This window comes from Xiphophorus maculatus, chromosome 6, assembly GCF_002775205.1.
Source record: "Xiphophorus maculatus strain JP 163 A chromosome 6, X_maculatus-5.0-male, whole genome shotgun sequence".
Classification (NCBI taxonomy): domain Eukaryota; kingdom Metazoa; phylum Chordata; class Actinopteri; order Cyprinodontiformes; family Poeciliidae; genus Xiphophorus; species Xiphophorus maculatus.
In genome coordinates this window covers 3,230,980-3,251,951 of record NC_036448.1, presented here as the reverse complement: position 1 = coordinate 3,251,951, position 20,972 = coordinate 3,230,980, and the positions used below count along the sequence as shown (strand labels likewise).

Sequence of the window (20,972 nt, the reverse complement as noted above, 5' to 3'; positions counted from 1 at the left end):
CTAATCTACGGATGCCGGCAGGGAGAGCGCGCTGTTCAGGTGCGTACGCGAAAACTACAACTGAACAGTTTGTGAATTCCTCCTTTAATGACAACCGTCGACGTTGTAAACTCTATCCATGTAGCATGTAATGGTTTATAACAGTCTCATTTTAAACAAATAATCATTTAAATATCTATTTCTAACAGCTAACCATGTAGCCTTAGCTTGAGTCTAATCTAATAGTTTCCCTATGTATTCACCACCCAGTCTGTAGAGACTCTCCGGATACGTAATCGTGTTAGCTTTTTCCAGGATGTCGGTATGTTATTAGAGCAGATTGTAGCTTTGTTTGCCCGGAAATGTAATCTGCCGCACTATGTTTGTTTCTGAGCAGGTTGGACTGGAACTGGAAGTTCAAAGAAACCAAAGTCCAGGGTTCGAGTTACAGTCCCACCATCCGCCCAGGCTCAAAACAGAGCCGGTGGGAGCTGACCATGGAGGACCCGGGATTCCTCTGAGAAACACTCGACACACCTAATTAGGGTTTTCTTTTTGTTAACTCATCTGATGTTTACAATGATGGGCAGTCGGAGAAACGGCTTAACGAAGGAAAGCTTTATCCTGTCGGTGGACGTCGGTACAACGTCAATCAGATGTCATGTGTATGACAAGAAAGCGAGGATCAGAGGATCATGCACCAGCAAGGTATTATATTTACATCTAATAGATTCTTCAGTTTTTACACGCTATTTTCATAGGGGTGTAAACCTGTAAATGGGATTGTATGTGGTACAGTAGCAGGAAGTACTAAATGATAACAAACTGGGATGTTTGTCCATTCTTCTTTGCAAAATAGCTCAAGCCACATGACTGGGCCGTTCTAACACATAGATATACTGTGATCTAAGCCTCTTCACTCTAGCTTTGGCTGGGTTGTTGTAAGGGCTGGACAGAAAAGCAATATCACGACAGACACTTGATCAAGATAGGACAGAATTCAGATCCAGAAATGATGGATCTGAACTCAGGGCCAGAACCTCCCAGCGTCCTGGGGGATGTAGGCAGAGGAAATGCTTTAGCCGCTCAACCTCTCAGGGCTAGCCAAGAAAAGTTGAGGCTATGAACTAACTAACTCGTTTCTAAGTTACCTAGCAGCAAGTTGTTGAGTAACTTGCGCAGCAGCAGTTTCAGGTGTGGTCACCATGCCTCATAACTCTTTAAAAATAATAATAAAAAAGTGAAATGGGACGTCAGCAGATTGCTTGCCTTTCCGATATTTAAATCAAAAATCTAGTCAATACTTATCGACATGGACTGATCTGAAACGCTTACACCGTGATATGTTTTTTTAGGTGACACGTTTATTGTCCAGCACTACTGTAGTTGTTGCCTTTATAGAGTGTTTGTTTTCTTACACTTATCATTCCAAATGTTGGCCAAATGGTTCATTTTTCATCTCATGTAGCCAACCTGACCTGTTGTTGGCTTCTTTCAACAACAATTCTCTCAACAAAAAAGACCAGATTTGTGGAGTGGTTGACTAATCGTTTCTATATTAACCAAGCCTGTCGCAATAAATAATAGAATAACTAATTGCATGATAAATTAGAATGAGTTCTTTATTTCCACTCTGATGATTAATATATTTGGAAGGACAGTTTTATTTACAGAATCTTCATAATCCATTTTATCTATGGTTACGGTAGTGTGGGGGTAGTATTATTTATTATTTTTGGTCATTGTGTTTATTGTTTTTATCTACCTAATAATGTTTGGTCATTTAAAACATATTCTAGTTTCAATATTAAGCATTCTTTTACAAAATTTAACTTTATTGGTCTTTTGAGGGGACAAATTTGCATTATTATGTCACTACCATTATATTACTTGAAAATGGTCTCAAAACAACAATGATATTGTTTATCACAACAATTTCTGGAACAATTTATTGTCCGAGCAAATTGTTATTGTGGCATACCTACTGCCGACAGATCCTCTCACCTGAGCTGCACCGCTTTGTGTTGTTTATTATTTAACACACTAACAAAATGCTCTGCAAATGTAGAAATGTAGAACGGTTATGAAGTATTTGAAGTATTTTGCAGACTTTTGCGTAAACCTGTTTTTCTGCCACATTTAAAGCCAGATTATTCCCTGTGAATGTTCCAGGTTGTCCCGTTGTATCCAGAGGTGGGACACGTGGAGATGGACCCAGATGCATTGTGGGAAGGCTTTATCACTGTGGTCAAAGGGGCAGTGCAAGGTACAGCCGCACGACGTCCTGTTATCGAATCCATCTGCAGCTGTGTCAGGGCAGCAATGCTAACAGGATTCAAGCAGCGTTAACTGTTACAGTATTACGCTGATATTTTTTAAGTGTTGCTGCGTTCCCGTTACAGACGCAGGAGTCCAGATGTGCCAGATGGAGGCCCTCGGCATCTCCACTCAGAGAGCAACCTTCACCACCTGGGACAGGTCGCAGAAATGAAACAGCCTGACAGTTTCTCATTCGTTGAGAAGCTGGAAAGTGAGTGAGAACGCTTCTGGTTTGACATTGCTGTGATTCCTCTTCTCTCTCGTTGTGTTTGAACTTTAACAGAAGGACGGGGGTTCCTTTTCACAACTTCATCAGCTGGCAGGACCAAAGAGCTGCAGACCTGGTGAAGTCTTGGAACAGATCCTGCATCATGAAGGTGGATCTCCATCCATCCACAAGCCCAGACATACATACATACATACATACATACATACATACATACATACATACATACATACATACATACATACATACATACATACATACATCCATCCATCCATCCATCCATCCATCCATCCATCCATCCATCCATCCATCCATCCATCCATCCATCCATCCAGAGGCTGGTCCATTACAGGGCTCCTTGACATCTTTACCTCTTATATATCTTTAATAAACATCACATAAGAAAGTATATTGTCATGGAGGTAGTACTTTATGTAACCACATAGGGATTTGAATGTTTAAATATTTTAAATTCATTTTTTTAAATGAGATTTTCCAAGAAACTCTTAGACTTGTATTGTTTAAAGAAGCACATATAAATCCTCTTTTCTTCGTTAAGAAAATATGTTTTCTGGAATAAACTGATTTATTTACAGTAGTCACAAAAGTGAAGATAGTTTAGCGCAATAATTTCTGTGATGCCATAAAATCTATTAAAAAAACCAATAAAATATGACCATTAAAAATATTTGATTACTATTTTTAGTAAAATAAAAATCGCCTGCTTTATCTATAAACATTAGATTGATTTGTTTAGACTACAACGTTTGTGTTTCCCAATAACACAAAGTATGTCACAATCCAATTCCAGACTCCAAAGTTCGGAAGTTCAAATTAGAAACGTATCTTAAACTTTACAATATAGAGCAATATTTACATGTTGCATTAATCTAATTGGCTTGTTAATTAATTAATCAATATAGATTAAGATTTTAATTTAAAGACATAAATAGAAATGTGTCTCTTAACTGAAGAAAAAAGTTGCACACCTCGTACAATACCAGCTGGTGTTGAGCTAAAAGAATTGAATTAGGAAGCTTCACTTCCACCTCCTCGTCTTTTCTGGAATGCTTTGCTTTCGGCGTGCCCCTGGACCCCTGATCTGGGGTCCAAATCAGGATCAGCCATGATTCCAGAAGTCCTTGTCTTTGTTTCTGTTGTTCCTGGTAAACATTATTCTGGCCTTCGTACAGAACAAAGGTTTCCTTCTTGCACAGCGTCCTTGATAGTTAAACTAGTGTATCTCTCTGATTGTACAAGTATGCGCCGTCATATCAACAGTAGCAACAGCCTGCTGCTGGTCCCATAAGGACATTTTAGAGGTTTGGTAACTTCTTTTAGGATCTTGCTGACTGCTTTCAGGGTGAACAGCCAGACCTGGGAATGTTTTCTGCTTATAATCCGTTTTCCCAGACATTGGAGTTGCTAAGTGTAATTATTTTAAATCTCTTTAAATCCCTTACTCAAAACGCTGAGTAATTGTGTTCTCCTCATGTCCACCCAGTGTGATACACCAGTAAGTGATTCACAGGGTGGGGGTTCATGTTTGCGTGTGCAATTTGGAGCAGCGGCCCGAAGGGGGCGTAAGAATGAGCATTTCATCAACAAGCTCTGCAGGTTAGGCAGCCATTTTTAACTCTGCTTCCAGTCCATCCCACAACCTAAATATCCTACTGACTGCAGAGTGGAAACTTGTGGCGCATGAAACCAGGCCTGAAACAATTAATCAAGTTTCAGGCCCATTTATTGAGATATGAATCGATTATTGAGATAATTGACAACTAATTTAGTAATCGATTAATCGTTAAAGTTAGTATGCAAGTAAAAAAAAAAAAAAGCCTATTGTTAAAAGAACAACAAATTCAGGGCAGTAATTGAGCAAAAATGTAACAAAAAATATACATTTTGCATTTAAAAATACTAATAATAAAACTTCTTTGTCTGTAATATGTTCTAACCTGAACTCCTTAAGTAGCATAGTTTTATTATTATTATTCTGTTTAGCAGATTTTGCTATACAATTATCATTTGGTTAATCAAAAACTTAATCATAACATCACCTGACACTGTACTGATGCCGTGCCAAGCAGAAAGGCCTGAGCTTTTCACATTATTTTAGCTACGGACGCATCTCATAAAACAAATGCATTCACTAAAGGAATGCCATGTGACTGCATTTTAGGCAATACAATTTGTATTTTCTTATTTATTACATATAAGATAAGCTTAAGTGGTTAAATGAAAAATCTGCTTAATGTGACTTTTTCTTAATCCGATTAATCGACAGAATAATTAATTGATTAATCGATTACTAAAACAATTAGTAGTTGCAGCTATATATAAAATACATTCGCAGAAACTTTCCACATGACAGTCCTTCTGGCTAATAATATAATATTGCGTATACTGAGATTCGCTGATGTGGACGAACATGTAGAAGGGCAAATCAAGGCCACTGTCATGTATGGTGGAGGATCAGTGATGCTGTGGGCCTGCTTCTCTTTCATCAGAACCTTGCTAAGGTGTGTGGGAATCTGGACAATGATCCAGAACCTGTGACCAAATCAACATAGAGATTTCTTTTTTTCTTTTTTTTAAAGGTTTTTATTGGCTCTAGTGGCCTTTATTTGATAGTTAATTGACAGGAAAGTGGGTAATGAGAGAAGGGGGAAGACATGCGGCAAAGGTTGTCAGGCCGGGAATCGAACCTGCAACAGCCGCATAGAAGACTAAGGCCTCCTTATGTGGGTTGTGCTTAACCCCTGCGCCACCACAGCACCAACATAGAGATTTTTCACCAGACTAACTCCTCCTAGTTCCATGCCCACCTCAGTCCTCAGACCTAAATCCTGTAGAAAACATGTTCGCTGAAGAACAGAGAGCTTAACGTCTTTTCAATGTGAGGTCATGTTGGTGAAATTTCTTTTATTTTTATTAGAGATACGTAAAGGTGGAGGGTGCCGTCACATGGCATCGTTTAAAAATAATAAAATGACTCTTTAATGTAATTATGGAATTTAAAAATGACAGTGTAATGATAAGTTGTGGGAATGCACTCTGACCTCTACTCTGTCATGTGATTGGCTGTCGCTCTTCTTCTAGTTTAACACAACTTTAGGATGTATGTAAACTCTATTCCCTCTGATTATCACATTAATACTTTGTATTCCACGGCAGCAACATAATCAGTCCCAAACAAACTTGATTATCAGTACAGTGGGTACATCATGGAACTAAACTACCAGATACCCGCTATCAGTCATGTGGCTAATAGCAGCATAACTTTGACTCAGGTTTTAAATAAACATGACTGAGCTGGAGCTGAACATGATGACCACTCATTCACCATCTTTTTATCTTTATTCTTTTTTTTTTTTTTTGACACTCTCAGATAATCCACGGCGCAATGAAGGTGGCCTACTTCCTGACGCGGGACAAGCGGTCGCTCGCAGCGAGCCTCATCGTCTTTTCCACTCAGCACGTCACCTTTCGCCTCGTGTGGGTGTTGGCCCACTACAAGCAGGTGTGTGGACGACCCGGCTGGTGAACACAACAGGAAGTTTAAATGAAGCTGTGCTGATGTGCTTCTGTTTTCTGCCTAGGTAGATAAAGTAAAACCCACAAGCATGCATTAAAACAATATCTCTCCAGAGGGTTTGCAGCGTCTTGAGCTCTAATGCTGCAAAGGTTTTAGATCTCTTACAAATTGTGTTCTGTTTTTTTTGTTTTGTTTTTTTTGGTAATTTTTTAAAAATTAAGTGGGTAAAAAAACAAACATTAACATGAAGGCTAACCTGAGTTAATGTAGAATGCAGTTTGAATCTGGACCTTTGTGAAGAATAATTCCTCCTTTACTTTATCACAATATTTTGCAAAAAAAAAAAAGAATCATCCAAAATTGGAATTGGCAGGTCAGGCTTTTTGAAAATCATCCAGCGATCAGCCAGGGAACTACAATTGGTGCAACTCAAATTTTTTAGAAGGTGCGTCATCATTCACTAACTTTATTTTAAAAATAAAAGTATATTTTAGTAATAGTTAAACATGGCGGTGGTTGTGTGATGGTCTGGGCTTGACTTTCCAGCTATAGGACCAGGACAACTTGTCATAACTGATGGAACTGTGAATTCTGCTGTCTAGCAGAAAATCCCAAATGTTTAAGGACTTGAGCTCAAGCTGGGTAATACAGCAGGACAGTGACAAAAGCATCTCAGCCATTTTAGCCTGAATAGCTCCAAAACACAAAGTGAAGACCTGGATGCTGACTGTTCATGCTCAAACGTCTCCACAGGGCTGATTTCAAACAATCCTGCTAAGAAAAGGAGACCAAGAGTCCCACTGAGATGTAAAAGACAGCCTGTCCTGTCCTAATAGGGCCAGGCTGGTGTGGCTTACGTTTTTTTCTTTTTACTATTAATAAATTAAATCACCACTTAAAAAATGTTTTTGTATTAACTCTGGTTACGTTTCACTAATACTAGAATTTGTTTAGCGATCTGAAACAATACTTTTTCAGGGCACTCTAGTTTTTAATGAGAGCAGCATAAAGACATGGTCCCAGTGTGGCTCGTTTTCTAAACCAACCTCCACACCGGGTCAATAATCCCAGCAGGAACAGACTGTACTCTTCCTCCTCCTCCTCATCATGGCTTCTTCTTTTTCCAGGTCCATCAGGCGATCGAAGAAGGCAACTGCTGCTTTGGAACCATAGACACTTGGCTCCTGTTCAAACTCACCAAAGGTCTGTGTCAGTCTGTCTGTCAGTCAGTCTGTCGGTCAGTCAGTCAGTCAGTCAGTCGCTCCCACCTACACACAGAGAGCATTTGTAGAAATGTGTGATCCAAACCTGCCAGTTTGACTCTGTGGACTTTCTAATAGGATATTAAGGTCCAAACAGGGCGCTCTTTGTCTCACACATTTCTCTTGCATCGCTGATTGCCTGCAATTTCTGAGGAATGTTTCAGCCCTCTGCAGGAGGGGAAGTGGAAAACAAACGATTAGGACTTTTTTTTTCCAGACAGTTCCTTCACATATTGCTACCTAATCTGTTTCAGGTCGCGTCCACGCCACAGACTACTCCAACGCCAGTTCAACGGGGATTTTTGACTCCTACCAGGTGTGGTGCATCATGTTGCTGCTTCCTCTCTGCTCAGCATGGTGGGGTTACTGTATTTTACATTTTTTTTTTACCTCTCTGTCATGTGTTGTTTCACAGATGTGCTGGAGTCAGTTTCTCTGCTCTCTTGTCTCTCTGCCCCTCTCAATATTCCCCCAAGTAGAAAATACAGGGTAAGTTAAACCTTCACTACAAGTCTAGACGTTTCAGCTTCTGGTCAGTAGAAGTTTTTACCGGTAGAAGAACACAGAGACATTAAAAATGAGATGAACATCAATCTGAACTGTGTGGCCAATTTCTCGTTTTTGTAAAGCTTTTCTCTCCTGGAGGTGTAGGGCTGCTGATCAGGCTTGGAATTTACTATTAGCTTGACTCTGACAGAAAATCTGTGGGAGGATCTAAAGATTAGGGCGATGGCAAGGAGGTCTGCCAACCTCACAGCTGATCACCAAAATTCCCATGGAAACATCAAACAGCTGCTCAGCAATTAGAAGAAGGCTTCGATCGGTGTAATGCTAACCAAGATGTTTCCTTTGATTATTGAAAGGAGTATAAATCGTTAACATGACATTTAAATAGAAAATGCAATTTTTTTTTTTTTTGTTTCTAAACTGATTGGCGCTTCTGCATTGTTTTGTTACGGTTTATATACAGACTTCTAAAGTCAATGAAATTGATTTCAAATCTAAAACTGCTGGAGGTATGACTACATTCAGACTTAAAGGGGCAGTATTATGTGTTTATAAGACACATATTGCCATTTTACAGCATAATCAAGTAACTATGTTACCTTCAGTTATTATAAAAATGCTATATATATCAAATATGACTAAAAAGAAATTTTGCTTCCTGATTTCACACCTTAAAATTGGGCCTCTGTCTCTTTAAAATCTCCTGCTCTGTCTGAAGCTCCACCTTCAGGAAGTCATCACAACATGGTTCTGTTAACCCCTTAACATTTTTACCAGAGTTGCACTAAGAGGTAGCTCGTATAATGAGCTAATCAGATGTGCAGTTCTACCAGGTATTTGCCAATTGCTGCTGGCTAGTCTGAAGGAGCAGAGCTGGTGAGGGCTGCTCTGTGAGGCAGAAGCTTGGCCACTGCAGCTCAAAAGAGTCGATTTTACATGACACTGCCCCTTTAACTGTTTAGGAAAGTTTTTTTTACCAGTTTTTGTAGGTGGATTTGATTTAGATTTTTATCTTTTTAAAGATAATGACGTACTACTGTTTGTGTATTAATAACATAACCTCCATTTCCTTTCACGCTGGTAAACCAGTGAGGTAGAAACATTAACAGGTTGTTGGACAGGCTTGTGTGGGGTGGTGGGGGCGGGGGTCTAATAATAATTTCACCATGTTTTTATGATGAAGCGTATTGTACATTATGCCATGTTCCCGGTCCGGTTCCTGCATTAGAACAGATTGCTGATGGATGAGACGAGAGCAGGAGATAATGTGTTGTCTCTGGTTTCTGTTTTCATAATCCATCAGCCATAAGTTCGGCTCCACAGATCCGTCCGTCCTCGGAGTGTCCATTCCCATCATGTCAGTGGTGAGTGAACGTTCTTGGCATCACAATCCAGCAGCAGCAGCATGAATATAATAAACAGCCACAGTGAATCTGTGTCTCATTTGTTCCTCCGTATCTCACTTACTCTGTTGTTAAAATGTAAAAAAAAGTACCCTGTCAAATTTTCACTCAGGCAAAGTTTAATTAGACATTTAAAGGACAATTTATTGGTGATAGTGACCTCATCTCCTGCTTTTCTGTGTCTAATTGCTCTGTTTAAATTACAGAGTGATGCTTTTGTTTGTACATCCTCGCTTCCTGAGCACCGACCAGTCTTTGTTGCTCTTCTATCAGCAATGTTTTTGTATCAAGAAGAAACACACTTCACCCGGTGTTTCTATCATCTGTAGAAAGACAACAGGAAGTCGTAGGTAACAGTGGCCTCCTCCGGGAAGGTTTCACAGCCAAGTAGAAACACCAGGGTAATGGTGTGAAGTGCTTTATTTGTTGGCTCCATCCATCCGTTTTTTTACACCTTTGTCCCTTGTGGGGTCGGGAGAGGTGCTGGTGCCTGTCTCCAGGGAGACATTTCGGGCGAGAGGCTGGGTCCCCCTGGACAGGTCGCCAATCTCTCGCAGGGCAATATTGGCTGTAAATAACAATTATTTTAGTAATCGATTATTTGATCTTTTTTTTTTGACGATCAATCAATGATTTGGATGAAGAAATTGGCACATCCTGCTGATTTTTTTCCATTTGGCCTCTTAAGCAATATTGAAAATACATTAAAAAAGACCAATAAAGATATACTCCTTTTTTTAAATAAGAAGATAAACATTTTATAGCGTAGAATACGATAACAACTTTCCTTTAACAAATCAGGTAAAGCTTCAACTATGCCACTTGAGTTCTGAATAGAACAGATTTACAGACAAAGATGTTTTTTTTATCTTAAATGCTAAGTGTATATATATTTTTTTGTTCTTTCATCAATTGTTTTTTTGGAGTCTGTATTCTCCAGTGAACGATTAATCAATTACTAAATTTGTTAACAATTAGTTAATGATTAATCACGATTAATCGTTTCAGCCCTACTAAAAACATCAAACACTTTCTAAGTTTGGTCAAAATTTTCTAAGTTTTTAGACGCGCCATCCCGTCGATGGGATGGCGCGTCTTGGAGTTTTTCGTTCCTGCTCCATAAGCTCACTCTGCCCTCCTGTGGCAGATGGCGGACCAGCAGGCGGCCATGTTTGGAGAGTGCTGCTTTGACGTGGGCGACGTGAAAATCACAATGGGAACCGGCACCTTCATGGACATCAACACTGGGAGCAAACCACACACGTCTGTGGCAGGTAGAGGAGCAGCACATGTTTCTTTTGTTTAGTTTAGTTTTTTTTCATCCAGATTTTAATCCTGCTGGATTATTCCAACCCGTCTACTGCAGGTCTGTATCCGCTGGTGGGGTGGAAGATTGGCTCAGACGTCGTTTACCTGGCAGAGGGCAACGCAGCAGACACGGGCACTGCCGTCAAATGGGCCCAAGAACTTGGTGAGGACTGAACCGTGTCGCTTATTGTAAAAATGTTTGGGTTTTTTTTCTTAAAAAATCCAATAATTATTCCTCTTCACATCTAAAATGACATTGCAGAGCTCTTCTCAGACGTCGGAGAGACCAGCGACATGGCTTACAGTGTCAGCGACTCAGATGGAGTGTGCTTCGTCCCTTCCTTCAGCGGCCTGCAGGTAAATGCACTCATATATTTGTTGCTAACATATGTCGTATTGTATTTTTATGCACATGCCTATCTCCACCTCTAATAAAAACACATGCATTGTGGTAATGGTTTTCATCTGGTTTCTATGAGGGTGTATTAGGGCCTTAATAGATAGAAAAAAAGAGTAGTAAATTAATCAGAAATTTTGTAATAAAAGCTCATAAACTTTCATGAAAAAAAACTGAAATTTTATCAGTTTTCTTTTTTTTTTTTTTAGAAAATGTGTGCTTTTTTTGGCAAATTTTCAAACTCAGAAGTTTTTTTTTGTAGACAATTTTTTTGATCCCCAAATTTCTGAGATTTCTAGCAAACTCAAATATTTCCTTGTTTTTTTGTTGACATTTTTCTTGAGATTTTTAGCAGAAATCTACTCCTCCTTTCCTTTTTTTCTGTCTAGAATGGCCCTAATATGCCGCCACAGGTTTCGCATTGTCTCTCTGTAACATGCTTTTCTTTTTTTCCCTCTGCCCTCCATTTTGAACTGGCAGTTGTAAGTGTTTTCTGCTGGATGTTGATATTCTAGTTCTGATTAGAAAATGTCTCCCCTCCGCTTGTTGGCCAGGCGAATGTTGTCTAGTGAAAATGGCCAGCGTTCCTGCATGTTTTCAGTTTGTGTTCCTCCTTCAACATAAATCAAATGGCTGAATGACCGTGTCAACATTTCCAGTAAAACACTAACCAAGTGGTTTTAAGTGTTCTCCTGGAAATCCATTCACTTTGTGCTTTATGTTTGAACTGCTGTATTTTCAGAGTGGAGTGATTACACAGCAGTCAACTTCAGTGATTATAGAAAACATGATCTGAGTGCTTTCCAGAAGTCTAGGTTCTACCATCCACCTGAAAAGGTTTAGGAGTTTGTACCGCTGGTAGGGATGCAACGTTGCCACCACCAGGCTTGACTGTTGATTCAAATTTGATTTGATCAAATCAAATCAGACTTGATTTGATTTTATTTCATGCACAAACAAAAATAGTCAAATACAAGACAAGAAAGCAAAGTTTGCTTTGCTTTCTTGTCTTGTATTTGACCCTAACCCTGTCCAACCCTGTCCAAAAAGGAGTTGGTAGACATAGAAAACTTCTCTTCACCCCCTGTTTTTCTTGACAATATATTTGATGCGGTTTGCATGAGTTGCTACCAAATCACTTCACATCTCAGCTCCACACTTCTATCCCACTTGGATTTCTATATAATGACACCAGTCAGTCCTCTCTCATAGCAGAGCTAAAGAGGACAGTGGATAAGATCAGTTTCTCATGTAATTATCGTCCAATCGCCCCAAATGAAGGAAATCAGAGCCGATGTATCGGTGAATTTCTCCAGCCATATTTTGGCCAGTGTAGCCTAATAGCTTCTGTTTCCAGCTCCTTCCACTTAATCCCAAGCTTGAACCTCGATGGTTCTGGATTGTCGCTGAACATCCAAAATTATTTCCTTTCACCTCAGGTTGACCGTTTGCTTCCTGTTCAAATGGTGACATAGACTAATAACTTGCATCTGATTGATGAGGTTGGATGGCGCTGCTGTTTAGAAACGGCACTATTGACTATAAGCCAAACATTCTCCTCCTTAGATCTTCCGTGACGTCGTTGTATTCTGTTTAGAGTATTTACGACTCTAAACAACAGTCAATCATTTTGGTGACAGACCAACAGAAATGATCAGCTGCAGTCCGTCGTGGCTTTGTCCCACTGGTCTCCCAGTTTTTAGTTCATTGAAGATGTGTTTTGTTTTTTCCTTCCACCCTGGAGAATTCATCATAACTGTGTCAATGCATGAAGAGAAAGCTGATTCGGATAGGAGGCTTGTGTTTAACCTGTGTGTGTCCTATTGAAGGCTCCTCTGAATGACCCCAGAGCGTGTGCTTCCCTGATGGGCCTCAAACCTTCCACGACTAAAAGCCATTTGGTCCGAGCCATTCTGGAGTCGGTCGCCTTCAGGTGATTGGCTTTAGGCAGGCTTCAAACGAATCAGTTTGAACTCGTCTCCTCCTCCTCCAGGCTTACTGGTTTAACTTTCTCCTCAGAAACAAGCAGCTGTATGAGACGATGCTCAGAGAGACCTGCATCCCCATCACAAAGATCAGGTGAGGTTAATGCTCCAGTCTTATATGTGGAACCTGGATTGTATCCAGCAAGCTGGGTGTGTCAGCCTGAACTTCACTGGACCCCGCTCCAGCTAATGCAGGCGTATCGATAATACATTATCTGGCTAGATGCTCCTCTGACATAGTTACAGTGAAATGATTTGAGCGATAGCTGAGCACTCTGCTCCCCTCTTTTTCAGGGTGGACGGAGGCGTTTCCTCCAACGACTTCATTCTGCAGCTGACTGCAGACCTGTTCGGCAGAAAGGTGATCCGGCCCCAACACCGGGAGATGTCCTCTCTGGGGGCCGCTTTTGTTGCCGGACTCGGAGTGGGTAGGCAAACACACTCTCATTTAAAACATAACGCCAGATTGCAAAAGTATTCGAACCTCTAGCCATTAATTCTAATTTTGGAGGGATTTGATGCGACAGACCAAGACAAAATAGTGTATGACTGAGAAGTGGAAAGAAAATGATGCATAATTTTATTTTATTTTTTTACATTTCTGGTGGCTTTAATTTCTATTCAGCCCTCAGAGTCAGTACTATTGCCTTGTTTCCATTGAGCGGTACATCAGGAGAAGGTGCGGTGTGGTATTCTACGGTGCGGCGTATTCGGGAGAGCCAGTTAGACTCTCCCTGGAGAGGCAAGGTTAAACCCAAACGCCTAACTTGATGTCATACTAATGACTAACGTGACACAAGAAGTGGCATTTTTCTGTCCAGAAATCAACAGACTGTGTTGTGTTCCACGTGTGGTACGTCCTACTGTACCATTGCTTACAACTGAAAGGGGGCCAAGAATGGTGTGGTACAGGTCGGTTGTTTGGGTTGATTTTTACAATGGAATCAGATAAAATAGCGTACTGAGCCATGCTGCAATATCCCATGGAAATTAAGCATAAGTACTTCCACCTTTGGTTGCCATAACAGCTGAGATGAGAGTCTTTGGGGTTTGTCTCCACCAGTTTCCCACATCTGGTTACTGGAATTTGTGAGCATTCGTCTTTGTGGATGGAGATTGGATGTAAGATTCTCTAATGGATTTAGGTCTGGACTTTGACTGGGCCTTTTAAACACCTGGATGTTCTTTGATCTAAACCATTCCATTGTAGCTCTGGTTGTATGATCAGGATGGTTGAACCTCCACTGCCTTCTCCAGCAAGTTTTTCCTCCAGGATTGCCTTGGATTTATTGATCAATACATCAACCCAAGCCAGCTTTCTTGTCCCTGCTAAAGAAAAGCATCCCCACAGCATCATACTTCTACTATTATGTACCAATGTGGAGATGGTGTTTTCACGGTGATGCTTACAGTGATATGCCTATTGCCCCAAAAAGTTCAATTTTGGTCTCGTTTGGACAGAATATCTTCATCTGTTTGTTTGCTGTGGCTAAATGCACACAGGACTTCCAGCGGTGTTCTATCAACAGTAGGCTTCTTCTTCTCCTCCTTAAAAAAGACCAGGTTTGTGGAGTGCTCTACAAACCTGTCCAGCCAACAGATTCTCCCAGTTGGCATTGAATTGTGAAGATGGACGTTCACCTTGGGATGTTTGCTGTAGTCCTACATTTCAGTGCCAGATGATGGATTGAACGGAGCTCCGTGACATCAAAGCGTGGAATATCATTCTAGATCCTAAATCTGCCTTAAACCTCTCCAACGTCCTCTGTGACCTGTCTGCTGTGTTCTTCATGAAGCTGTTTGTTTGCTAATGTTCTCTGACAAACTTTTGAGGCCTTCACTGAAAAGCTGCATTTATAATATGGACTCTATTTGCTAGTTGGGTGAATTTGTAAGGTATTAGACTTTATTTAGGAAGTTGATCTGTCACATATTCCTGTTTTTGCTGTATTTTTTTTATGTTTCTTCATTAAATAAACAATTCTAGAAGAGCATTTGGTAGGAATGCTCTTCTACCTAAATGGAGGACATAAAAAGCCACTTTATCGAGCAGTCACTTTAATAATCCTTTTTTTCAGTGTTCATACTCTAAATATATTGCAACTCATGACAAGTGTTCATTTGAAAGCTCCTGATCAAAAGTCCTATTTTTATTTTGCTGACTAGGGCCACAAAAGCAGAAATGAGTCCTGCTATTTTCCTGTGTTCTATTCACTGCATTATGTAATTAGATTATTGCAGATTAAGTGGATGCCTAATTTTAAGACATGCTAACTGCGTCTCTGTAGGTTTCTGGATGACCCGTGAAGAGCTGAAGAAGCTGCAGAGCGCTGATAAGGTGTTCCTGCCTAAAGGTGCTGCCGGACCCGGTCAGGAATACAACCCCGTCCTCCAGAGCTGGGAGAGAGCACTGAGGCGCTCCATGAACTGGTACAAGCCCTGACTGTGGGACGCACCAACAGGAAGGGTCTGGACCAGAACCAATGGAAACGACACAATAGCTGCTGAGTACACGTGAAACGCAGAGCTAACCGCCATCAGCTGTGCCTTCAAATGAATATAACTTTATCTGTGTGAATCATGGTCCGCGTAATTTAAAGACATGGTACTTAAAGCTGCAGCAGGTGGAGACCTGGTGGAAGGTGTACAATGGACCAAAAGTTACTTGAAAATGAAAATCTTCTGAGCTTTCTAGGGAAGTCAGAACTGATCTAAGCCCCTGTTCATACCTGGCACTAATAACCAAACCGGGGGATCAGATCATGAAGCTAAGCATGAACAACCTCAGCTACTAGCTTAACTCTGCTAGTACCGACCAGAAACTATTGACTTTTCATTTAGAGCTTTGACTTGCTGAAAGCAACCGTAGCAAATTCCAGTTTCTCTTTGGGAACTAAAAAAAAAGAAGCTAACCGAATAGTGCTAAATTTTCTCTCATCTATTTATCGCTAGCAGTCAGATATTGATTATATCAACACTGTGTGTGAGGAATGCTGTAAAATGGGGTTTTAGTCATTTAAAGCAAATACATTATTGAAGTCAAATGTTTTCAACCATCATTAGCATCTCATATTAGCAGTTAGCACTGTTAGCTTCCTGAGCCGCTATATGTTCCTCATAGAGATCGCAGTGCAGGGTTTCCCCCAGTATATTATAGGCCTGGCCACCCGCCATGCTTTACGAGCACCAATGCCAGGCTAAGCCTTTCTTGATTATGTTTTTAGGAAAATAATAATAAATTAAAAGTCGCTTCTTCTTTTTGTCTTTTTTTTTTTTAAGCCACATTGTAAGCGTCTCTGTTGCTCTGAGCGTTTCACTGGCGGAGAAGATTTATTCCTAAAAGATATGTTTATAGAAGATAGTTTTATAGTTTATGCATTTAAAGCTGGACCAATCACACCACTGGCGCCTCTGCGCGTTGCCTGTGCGCGTTGCCTCTGCGCGTTGCCTGTGCGCGTTGCAGCAGCTGGATGTCTTAAGTTTACCTCAGTGCAGATCCCTCGCACCTCCTTTTACTCAAACTGGACACAGGCTGACCTGTATGGATATTTACATCGACCCCCAGTGAGGAATTATTTGTCTTTCCAGAGTTTTTGATCAAAGTAGGAGTTTAAACCCCACCGCGTTAGCTCTGGTTTCTACGTGAACCGCAGGAATAGCTTGTAGTGGCGCTTTCAGAGGTCTGTTGAGCGAGTGGTGAGAATGATTTATATTTGTGGTCAAAGAATTTTGTGCAGCTTTTCCATCTCAACACGCCGCCCAGCGCCCGGCTCTGTGTGCGCTGATAAGGTTTATTATGTGTTCCCGGTTGGCCGGAGCTTTAGTGGTTAATGAACGAAATATTGTTTCACTGGCGATGTCTTCCCGTAACATAGTAACATTTTTACTTTTCCTGTCTGCTTAACATCTTTTAATACAAAAACACGGTGGACCGCCTCCGCACCCCGACCACCGGGCTTAGCAAGTTTTCTGTGGGAAACCCTGCAGTGCCTTAACTCCAATTTTTCCAAATTCAGGAAGAAAGAAGAAGCAACATACTAAAGAAAGCATCTCTGTTTTTAAATATTTCTCACAAATTTTTGCAATTCCCATGAATGTGTTTAACACCTCATTGGGAAGGAAAATAGCTAACTTTGAGTCTTTTTTCCTCAGTAACCGAGGACTATTGTTAGACCCGGAAGCACTTAAATATGTGAATGGAAGCAGACCAGATTTTTTTAATTTCTGACCATCAAACTATAAAAATAATCAGATTCTGGTCACCATCTGATTTCTCGGTATATGTTCAATCTTATTTGCGTTGTAGTCTGAACACAAACACTCAGTTAAAGGTCCACCCATGACTCGGGATATAAGCTCCACATTGGATTCTTCTGGTTTTAAGAAAACGCTAATAAAAACTAAATTAATGACTAATCTATGTGTCTAGCTGGAGGTAGATTTTTAGGCAAAAATTTTCTATTGTAAGACAAATACAGTACAAGCAGCAGGTTGGTCAGATCTATTTTGGTTCATCATAATCAGTCATATTTCTGTAAGAGTCAAATGGTCCAAACTAAGGTGCAATAAGCCTTCAGGAGATAATATACAAATATTTTCATTTATATCAAGTCACAGATAACTGCGTTTATATAGAACATCTAAACCACAGTTGGCTAAAGTGCTCTATATACAAAATGATTGGCAATGAAACAACAAAAATGTCATTGTCACAACAAACACATTAATATTAAATAACTATGTTTTAAGCAGAAAGTTTGTCAGCTGTTTCTCCAGATTCAAGCCCTTTTCTGACAGTTTATTTTATAATTCACATAAATATTTAGATCTGAGAAAAAAATGCTATGCAACCATGTAATTGCATTGGTGCAAAACAGTGGTTAGAGTTGACAAAAACTTCAGTCCTGCACAGAGTCTAGATGATCAAGATATACACTAATAGATGTGTGCATGTATGGGTTGTTGTTTTTGTGAGGTGAGTGTAAAAAAAAAAAAAAACACACATAAACCTCCAATGTGTTCAAGATTATTTTATAGTTCAGGTTTTTAGGGATTTCATAGAAACATGAGGAGACCAGCTGATGTTCTGCTTGTCGCCATGGATTCTGTATAGATTTCTTGTATTCTGACCTTTCTTTGCCACACTTTTATGATTTTGAATATCAACAAATTTTAGTATCAAAGATAATCTGAGTAAATAAGAAATCCAGCTTTAAAATGAGAATTTCATTTATTCTCCTTCTTAGAAATGCAGAGTTTATGAAAATTTCCTTCTTTTAAAATTATTTTCTCAGATTGATGTCAACTGATATTAAAACGGTTGGATACGACACCTTTAAATGTGACCAAAAAAAGCAAAATCAGAAGAAATCTGTAAGGGATTAAGTACTTTTTAAAATTTTGATAGCAATCTGGAAACAGATCGGATCATTTAGGAAGCGTTTTTAGGTGAATGTTACTGCCAAGTCTGAACCGGGTCCATAAAGAACAATTAGCATGAAGAAGTTCCTGCTCCATTATTTCTTCTCACCAGCCTCTTTGTCTCGTTAATGAAATAATATTACCCGATGCTATGACGCCAACGACTAGCTTATCAGCTTTTAATTCATGAGTGCTCCATAGCAACAACCGAGTGCTAAATGTTTAATCATGGGACACAAGCCAGAATCCATTCAGATTCAAGCACAAACTTCAGTTCATTTTGGATTAAAATAAACTGACCTGACGTCTTGATGTTTCAGAACCAGTATTTTTTTTTTTTCTTATGAAGCTGCATCTTGGTGATTTAACATGAAATGTTTGCATAGTCATTTTAAAATGATGAGGACCTGATTTAAAAAAATACCTGTTTCCTTTGGGAAATTTGGATCAACTTTATTTTAAACCCTTTGTGAATGTTTGTATATAATGTTATAATTATAATGGTGTTAAATATTGACTCACTGTTAAAATGTGATTGTTCCTCTGAACCTGTAAAAGCCGCTGTACTCAGTATTTAAGAGCGTTTGTACTAAATAATGTTTTATAAAGACGGAATCAGGGATATAAGAAATGGTTGAACTGGCAGAAAAAAGAAGCATTCCAATACTTTTCTGCTTATTATTGTAGATTTTTTTGATGTCGTATGATCAGTGTGAACTCTGATGACATTCTTCTAACATGATTGTTCTGTAACTGAGAACTCTAAACTTCTTTCTTCACCTCTGACCTGCTGGGTGGTGTTTGGATTTTACATAATTTTCTGAAATATGTCTAGTATTCATGTCTCTCAAACGTTTTTGTGTTACAACCTCAAACTTCAGTAAAAGTTTAGTAGCCTTTTATACAATTGACCGACACAATCCAATGAAGATGAAGCAAAGATGAAGGATTGATGCATTGTTTTTAACACATTTCACAAATAGATATGAAAAGTATGGTGTTTGGAATCAAAACTTGCATCACTGTTTGGCTTATGTAATTATTAATAACTATGATTAATAACTTATTCATGAAATTATTAATACATTTAGAGTTTCTTTAGTTAAGTTGGGGCTCCATTCAGAATCTGGAACCATAGCTCAAACTTTGTCAGTCTCTTGTGCAGGAATGAATTCAAAACTACCGGACAGAAGAAACGTCACACAAGCAATGAATTCCGACACATTTAGTTTTGATTAAGTCAGGAGGTCGATCTTTTCAGATTACATGTCTTATATGGAACTGTCATGACATGGTGATAGTTTTAACCAATATGTAAAAATACCATATTTGATAAGTTACATGCTGCAGATTTAAAGAAATGTGATTTATAACACTAAATTGCACACAGTAACTTTAATTATATTTTCAGATTTACTGACATTTGCGGAATAGTGGAGAAAATACTAAAAAAAACACATTTCCAATAATGTCAGTTTTGTTTGTTGACATTAATATAAATTGATCAAGACAATGATAAATCAAAATTCTTATAAGAAATTTTCACGATAAATGCCCACGCACAGGGATGTGTTAGCCCAGATGTGTGGGAAGCAGCCCATTCTTTTGTGTAATCTCTCCAAAGAGGACTTTGTGTGTCATTAAAGGGCTAATAATAAATTATGGACTCTGGTGACGTGTCCCGCTGCCTCCAGCTGCACAGGTGTCACTGACAACATGAGTGAGCAGATGCTGCACAAAGTGTTCACCTCCAGGGAATCATCAGAAACACAGACTGTCAGATGTGTCTGGAGTCCCTCTGACGTGACCAAAAAAAAACTCGCTACGAGTGTTGCTATGGCAGCTTGAGGATGGAGTGGCTGAGAACAAGCGGGGTGTGTGTTCCTGCTGGTATGGTGGAGCGAAGTGGGATTGGAGGGGGTGCTAATTGAGTGGACAAATAGGGGGGGTGTGGGAGCACACTGACAATTGGAGGATTGTGTGTTCATTCTGTCAGAAGGAGAGCATAGTTGAGTGTTGTTTGCATCACGTAGCTCTGTCCATTCTGGGAGGTTTACTGCAGAACTCTTCGTCACTAAAACATGAGGACATTAGCAGTCCTGCTAAAGCTTCTCATCAGCAGTGGGACGTCTTTGCTAGAAAAACGAGATTGCGTGTGTGTGTGCCAGTGCTACATCGCATGATTTCAGTTAGACCTCGCCTTGCAACAAATTCAGAGTGACAGCAGGAAGTGAGTGCAGTGTGACCGCTACTCCAGGCCCCTTCCCCCATGCAGGCGGGACCCTTGTCATTATATAACTGTCTCTTCTGCATTCTTCTTCTCCGGCTCTCTGTGACACACTGGGATTGTTCAGTTGGGGGGCAGGAGAGGGAGTTGGGAGTTGGTTCTGTCCCAGCCCAGTTTATTTCACTCATCTCTGGTGAGGAAAATTAGTAATATGAAATTTTACTCCTACTCCTAAATGTTCTGTTTTTTAACTTTAATACATCGGTTTACAGTTAGGCTCTCTGAATAAAGTAATATACCTTCTTCTTTCTCCGAAGCTCCCTCGAAAGGAATAGCAAGTAGCCTTTGATCAAATCAAATCCTCCGGGGCTCCAAATATGCCAAGCAGGATCGTTGTTCT

At 39.9% G+C, this 20,972-nt stretch overlaps 1 protein-coding gene across 1 annotated transcript; it reads left to right on the top strand.

The window, feature by feature from the left end:
• The first annotated feature begins 2 nt into the window (after positions 1-2).
• On the top strand, positions 3-19,131 carry gk5 (glycerol kinase 5 (putative)). The gene is made up of 17 exons (XM_005802367.3): positions 3-39; positions 377-687; positions 2,152-2,245; positions 2,382-2,457; positions 2,582-2,675; positions 5,916-6,047; positions 7,190-7,265; positions 7,579-7,640; positions 7,740-7,813; positions 9,135-9,195; positions 10,382-10,508; positions 10,601-10,705; positions 10,805-10,899; positions 12,769-12,872; positions 12,959-13,018; positions 13,219-13,352; positions 15,213-19,131. Exons 2-17 carry the CDS (start codon positions 550-552, stop codon positions 15,365-15,367), a joined length of 1,587 nt encoding a protein of 528 aa, XP_005802424.2. The 5' UTR covers positions 3-39; positions 377-549; the 3' UTR covers positions 15,368-19,131.
• Positions 19,132-20,972: the final 1,841 nt, after the last annotated feature.